We start from the raw sequence: 6,709 nt of genomic DNA on the forward strand, positions 1-6,709 counted from the left end.
TTTTTGGGGAAAAAATTGAAAAATAAATTCAAAGTGGATAAAAATGGATATAATTTTTTGGGAAGTGGGAAAATATTTTTTTATTTTTAATCAAATTTTTTAATTAAAATCTGATTTTTTTAAAAAATCAAATTGAATCACCGCCTGCCACGTATGATGCTCGCCTATGTGGATGCTCTTAAGAGATCGTAAGCATCAATCATTTTGTGGGGAGTTTAAATTAAAACATAAATTGATTTTAAACATTATCTCGTCTTAAACTTGTACTGCCAAATTAAAACATAAATTGATTTTAAACATTATCTCGTCTTAAACTTGTACTGCCAAATATGAATACTCGAAAATTAGTAATTAACACGACATTCCATTAACTTTGATTTACTCGCATTTTAAAATTTTAAAACTAACATATAAATGTAGGATTCATTTTTTACTAACTTTTTCTACCAATATTTTATTGTAATTTTTAAAATCTAAGTCGAGTTAAATTGAGTCAATTAACGGCGGATGGAGGAAGTACCAAATAGTATAGGTAGTAGTTCAAAGAATATTTTATTTCGAGTTCACATATATGACTTTTGAATTTTAGGCATGCAATAGTCTGAAGTTGACATCGTCTGAATTTCTTATTTATAATAATATTGTAAACATCACATTTTACTTTGACGGTGTTGGTACTTCCTCTGTCGGTCGTTAATTGGCAGTAATTTATTTAGGAAAATACTGTTGTCTATAAAAAAAATAATTTTTTAGATATAGAATTTATAATGGATTTTTATTTTTAATCAAAAATATTTTAAACAAATATATATTCATGTGTTAAATAGAAACTGGTGTGGGAGCTAAGCTCCATGATTTGCGGGGAAGATATAATTTTAAGAGTGATGCTAAATGGCCATAATGTGGCCGGCCATAAAGAGTTAATTTAGTCCATTTACATGTATAAAAAAATTAGAATTACAGATATAAACTTATATGTGTGTGAATGGACTTGTAAGTTGATACTTATCTTTGAATTCCATTACGTAAAACACATTAATATCACGAATTACTGTATACGTTGAGCAACAATCAAGAAATGATAGTAGTAATAAGTTGAGCAAAAACTACGAAAGAGCAACACTAACATGTTGAGCAACATATAATGAAGATGATATAAAAGTAAAATCAAGTAGTATTAAACTAAAAATTTGAAAAAAAATTAATTTTTTTGTTATTTAATTAATTTATGGCTTACCATAATGTGACCGCATAGCTTTATTCTAATTTTAATGGTTAAAGTTGCAATCTATCAAGTCAGAACTTACATATGTACGCATGCATATTCATTAATTTGTCTCATAGAAGTGAAACAGCACTATAAGCATTTCTTTTTTTTTGGGTAATTACCAATAGTATCTACTGACTGACTAGTAACTATTCTATGCGTTTATTCGTAGGCAACTTAAGGGGTGGAACAACTGGCTCAAGGAACCATAACTCATAGGCATTTTCTTTTAAATTACTGCATACTTGTTAACACAATAATTTAGGAACCTAGTATAAAGTTAAACTCTAAATAAAAATAGCATAATCTAATGACTTGTATTTGGTAATGGATTGAAATTTTGGATAGCCAAAGAGGTAAACGAGATGTAAAAGACTTCTCATTATAGCGAAAGAAAATTATATCCCTATAGATAAAAATGTTAAAATTATAGCCCTTTTAGTAGTTTGCTCTAACACAAAAAGATACTATGTAGCAATCTTAGTTCCACTGATACTCAAATTTATGATTTTGTGTAACAATGTGTCCCTTCGTTCCTAAAAAACTTATTTTCATTTTCATCCGTTCCTAAAATTCTACTTTCCACTAAATCATTCACACAAACATTTTATTATAAAACTAATACTACTATAAAAAAATAGGACTCACATGCCACTAACTTTTTCAATTCACTTTCTATTAGTACATTTTTTTATAACACGTGCCGGGTCAAAGGATAACAAACTATTAAGGCCGGAGGAGTAATTAATATTGTTAGATGCTGTAATAGTGTACTACTAAATTTTAGGGGTATTACATTTAATTTTTGTTGTACCTATTAAAGCAAAATTACTATTATAGTGTCGCATCGCATTTATCCTAAATCTCATTAAAATTATCAAATTAGAGATCTTAATGATGATAAAAAAACCCAATTACAGTATCTAACCGTCATGAGCATTTAGTCCACTCCACCTCCCTAGTCTTAGAGTATCTACCTCAATTTAATACTCCATTTATTTGCGGGTAAAATTGAAAAAAAGAAATTCAAAATTTATGGCCCTCGATTCCCATCCCATCATCACCCCAATGTGCGCACACAATAATTGCATTTAAGTGTGGTGGAGCCTTCATCTACACATCAATAAACGAAAGATACGCGTGGAATCCAGTGTAATTTCATGTTGTTTATGAACTGTCATTTGCTTTGACAATACTACCCCTCTCTCTCTCACGTGCACACGATTCTGAACTGTCTCTGTATATTTCTTTTTAAATCCGTTGTATTTTAGGGGGCTGAGGTTGAATGGTGCTTTTTATCCATTTCTTCACCTCACCAACAGCCAACGCATACACAACCAATTCCAATTTTAACTGTAGTAGATAAAGAGCCGTTTCTCCCTACTCCTATATTTAATTTTTGAAACACTCTCTTCCTCTCTTTAGTGTGTCATTATTGTCTCTTTTCTGTGTAACTTTCTCTTCAGACCCTTCTCCAATTGATAATGTAAAACGCAGCAACCAAAAAAAGCAAGAAAAAAGTGGGCTTTTCCCCCCCTTCTTCGATTGTTTTCTTTGATTTTAACAAGTCTTGTTGTCGAACTACGGAGCATGGCTGGTTTCTGCAGTTTCTCTCTTTTGGCTCTCAATGTCTGCTTGCTGCTGGGCTCTTCTTTTGCTGATGATCCATATGCTAGCTTTGAGTTCGTGGTTTCGTACATTACTGCTTCCCCACTTGGTGTTCCTCAGCAGGTATACTTCTTTTTAAGTTCGTTTTTCCCCATTTTGCTAAATGGGTCTGTTTATAATGTAGTTTTTGTTAATGGGTTTGCTTTATATTTCTCAAAGCTTGAATCTTTAGCTTCAGATCTAGGAATGTGGGTGAAGAACCCCTGTTGCTACAATGGACCTGTTTATAATGTAGTTTCTGTTATGGGTTTGCTTTATATTTCTCAAAGCTTGAATCTTTAGCTTCAGATCTAACAATGTGGGTGAAGAACTATTGTTTTGTTGCTAATTTTTTAGTAAAGATTCAAACTTTATGCCCACTAGTTGAAGCTTAGATCTAGGTTTGATGCTGATGTGATTTTGAAGAGTTAAGACTTAAGATTCCTTGACTGAAATGCAATGTGCTGCTGCAGGTAATTGCTGTGAATAAAAAGTTTCCTGGTCCCACAATCAATATAACAACCAACAACAATGTTGTTGTCAATGTGAGAAACAAACTAGATGAGAACCTCTTAATGCATTGGTAAGTTTGCGAAAATGATTCTCACTTTGAGATTTCTTGTGAAAAGCTTGTCACATTAGTCAATGGTGATAAAATGTGGTTTGTGTTGAGTGAATTTAGGTCTGGGATTCAGCAGAGGAGGAGTTCTTGGCAGGATGGGCTGCTCGGCACGAATTGCCCCATCCCACCAAAGTGGAACTGGACTTACCAGTTTCAGGTCAAGGACCAAGTTGGGAGCTTCTACTACTTCCCTTCACTCAACTTCCAGAAGGCATCAGGAGGTTTTGGGAGCATCATTGTGAATAATAGGGCGATTATTCCTATCCCTTTTGACACCCCTTATGGGGATATCACCATTGTGATAGGTGACTGGTACATCCAGAATCATACGGTGAGTGCTTCTCTCTTGGTATGGGAATTAGGATTGTGAGGTAGTTTGTGTGTTATGTTCTAGCTTTGTTGATGATAATTGGTTTGTGTTTTAGGCGCTGAGGAAGACCCTCAATGCTGGGAAGGATCTTGGGATGCCAGATGGGGTCCTGATTAATGGAAAAGGACCTTATAGGTATAATGATACTCTTGTCCCTGCCGGCATTGACTATGAAACGCTTTCAGTGGAACCAGGTGAGTTTTTAAGATGGTGTTTGTTTTTGCCACTTTTGAAGTCTCTGCTTACTCAGAAACAACTACTTGTATTGGAAAATGGAACTTTCTCAAATCACATGGAAAATGCTTAGTAAGATATGGAAATATCTAGTACATTAATATACAAACTTCACATGAAGCTCCTTAAAACCGAAGTCAATGCCAAAATTATATGTGTGTCCTTCAAATGTGTGTCACAACGATGTGAATCATATATAGTATTCTGTAAAGAAATGTTTGAACATATAATGATTTTCCGTACTTCTTTTTCACTTGCTCTTTTTCTCACCTTCTATTAATAGCTAGTGAATACATGTCCATACCAGAAAAGCAGCTCCTGTTTTCAATGTGGCAGTTTTGCTTCTTATGCTGTCTATTGGAGAGCTAATGCTATGATTTTTTGCAGGCAAAACCTATCGGCTCCGGGTCAGCAATGTTGGAATTTCAACTAGTTTAAATTTCAGAATTCAGAACCATAACTTGCTCTTAGCAGAAAGTGAGGGTTCGTATACAGTACAGCAGAACTACACTAGCTTAGACATACATGTCGGACAATCGTACTCCTTTCTGGTGACCATGGATCAAAATGCAAGCAGTGATTACTACATTGTTGCTAGTGCAAGGTTTGTCAACGAGACCATATGGCAGAGAGTCACTGGTGTTGGCATCTTGCATTACTCAAATTCAAAAGGAAAGGCATCTGGTCCACTTCCTGCCGGACCACAAGACCAATTCGATAAGACATATTCAATGAACCAGGCGAGATCTATTAGGTATCAAGCAATCTTGAGCTTCACATATTCAATGTCCAACATCTTTATCCACGAAAGCTCATCTTTTGCTGTGATTATGCAGGTGGAATGTGACTGCTAGTGGTGCTCGCCCAAATCCTCAAGGTTCCTTTAGATATGGTTCAATCAATGTGACCGATGTGTATGTTCTCAAGAACAAGCCTCCGGTGACGATTGATGGGAAAAGACGAACAACACTTAGTGGGATTTCCTTTGTTAATCCTGCAACACCGATCAGACTTGCAGATGAGTACAAGGTGAAGGGAGTATACAAACTAGACTTCCCTACCAAGCCGATTACGGGGCCACCTCGAATGGAAACATCAGTTATCAACGGCACATACAGGGGATTTATGGAAGTGATACTTCAGAACAACGACACCAAGGTTCAAACATATCACATGAGTGGATATGCCTTTTTTGTCGTGGGGTATGTACAGTACAGCTCCCTTCTCACTACTGCACATCATATATTTTATATGAAAATGAGATATGTCTGGTTATATATGGTCTAATCTTGCAATCTTGGTCGTTTAACTGCAGTATGGACTATGGTGAATGGACAGAGAATAGCAGGGGTACATACAATAAGTGGGATGGTATTGCTAGAAGCACAGCACAGGTACATACTTTTTGGTGTCTCTCTCTACATATATATGAAACACGAGTCTTTTTGAGTATTCAAAAATAGAAAATACGGTATACAAGAAAAAGAATCATCCAATCTGGAGTATTGATGATTCTATCTTTATGATGGTCAGATACAGCAAAATATTCTGATGTTTTGCATGTATTATTATCTTCACAGACAATAAAGGAGACGAGCCTTCCTTAATATCTCATACATTGCAGCAATCATGACCTCCTTTTCCCTACAATGTTTAGGTATATCCTGGAGCATGGACAGCAATTCTGATCTCAATGGACAATGTCGGAGTCTGGAATCTGAGAACTGAAAACCTCGACTCCTGGTATCTAGGACAGGAAACGTACGTGAGGGTGGTGAATCCAGAGCCTAATAACAAGACTGAGTTCCCAATTCCAGATAATGCTCTCTTCTGTGGTGCACTAAGCAATAAGCAGAAGTATGTTCCGTCCTCAACCATTGTCTCGTACAATCTCTCACCTTCTTATCATTTTGTTGGTCGTTCCTAACTTGATCTGCTCTACATATGCAGGCCACAGGATATATCCTCTGCGAGCAGCATGCAGAGGTGCTTCATACTGATGATCTCTGCGCTGTTTTCAGCGTTTGCCTGAGAAGTTCTTCGTTGGCGCCTAGTTTGTTGCTGTCTGCGGGGGAGCCTGGCCTTTGGTTTTGAAAACTGTTATTGTGAGATTTCATGCTGTGATTCTAGTAATTGTTGATAGGAATTTTAAGACGTTTTAACCTCTCCTTTTTTTTTCCAATTATTCTATTGCCGGCTGTAGTATTATTATATGCTCCCGGAGTCTTTGTTTAAACTGTGTGGATTCATTATCATTCTTTTATCACTTTAATTTAACTCTCGATGTAATGAAGATTCATCAAATTTTCTTACATTTTATATGTTCTTTGCCTTAGCAATTCATAGTATTCTTGCTTACTCCATTTTTCCAGCTATTCTTATTCTTTTTATATGTATGTGTACAAATAATCCTACTTCTAGGTATTAGAAAACAATCATAGAACAATCTTTCTTTATAAAATACTAATTTAAATCATGATTTTTGGACAAATTCTTTAGCCCCATAAGGTTTCAAAATGAAATATTAATCCACGAAGTTCCCTCAATTGTCAGATTCCTCTATAATTAA

General features: G+C 35.3%; 1 protein-coding gene across 1 annotated transcript; it reads left to right on the forward strand.

The window, feature by feature from the left end:
- The first annotated feature begins 2,553 nt into the window (after window positions 1-2,553).
- Window positions 2,554-6,452, forward strand: LOC121796119 (monocopper oxidase-like protein SKU5). The gene is made up of 9 exons (XM_042194860.1): window positions 2,554-2,998; window positions 3,388-3,497; window positions 3,597-3,867; window positions 3,962-4,100; window positions 4,528-4,894; window positions 4,977-5,342; window positions 5,456-5,534; window positions 5,798-5,997; window positions 6,091-6,452. The coding sequence occupies exons 1-9, from the start codon at window positions 2,858-2,860 to the stop codon at window positions 6,170-6,172; spliced, it is 1,755 nt and encodes a 584-aa protein (XP_042050794.1). The 5' UTR covers window positions 2,554-2,857; the 3' UTR covers window positions 6,173-6,452.
- Window positions 6,453-6,709: the final 257 nt, after the last annotated feature.

The sequence above is a fragment of the Salvia splendens genome, chromosome 3 (assembly GCF_004379255.2).
Source record: "Salvia splendens isolate huo1 chromosome 3, SspV2, whole genome shotgun sequence".
Lineage (NCBI taxonomy): Eukaryota > Viridiplantae > Streptophyta > Magnoliopsida > Lamiales > Lamiaceae > Salvia > Salvia splendens.

Excerpts from the sequence above, each read along its gene's own strand:
- LOC121796119 (XM_042194860.1), top strand. The coding sequence starts at position 2,858 with ATGGCTGGTTTCTGCAGTTTCTCTCTTTTGGCTCTCAATGTCTGCTTG. Across the intron at positions 3,498-3,596 it reads GAGAACCTCTTAATGCATTG|GTCTGGGATTCAGCAGAGGA; the intron begins GTAAGTTTGCGA and ends GAGTGAATTTAG. Across the intron at positions 5,343-5,455 it reads TATGCCTTTTTTGTCGTGGG|TATGGACTATGGTGAATGGA; the intron begins GTATGTACAGTA and ends GTTTAACTGCAG.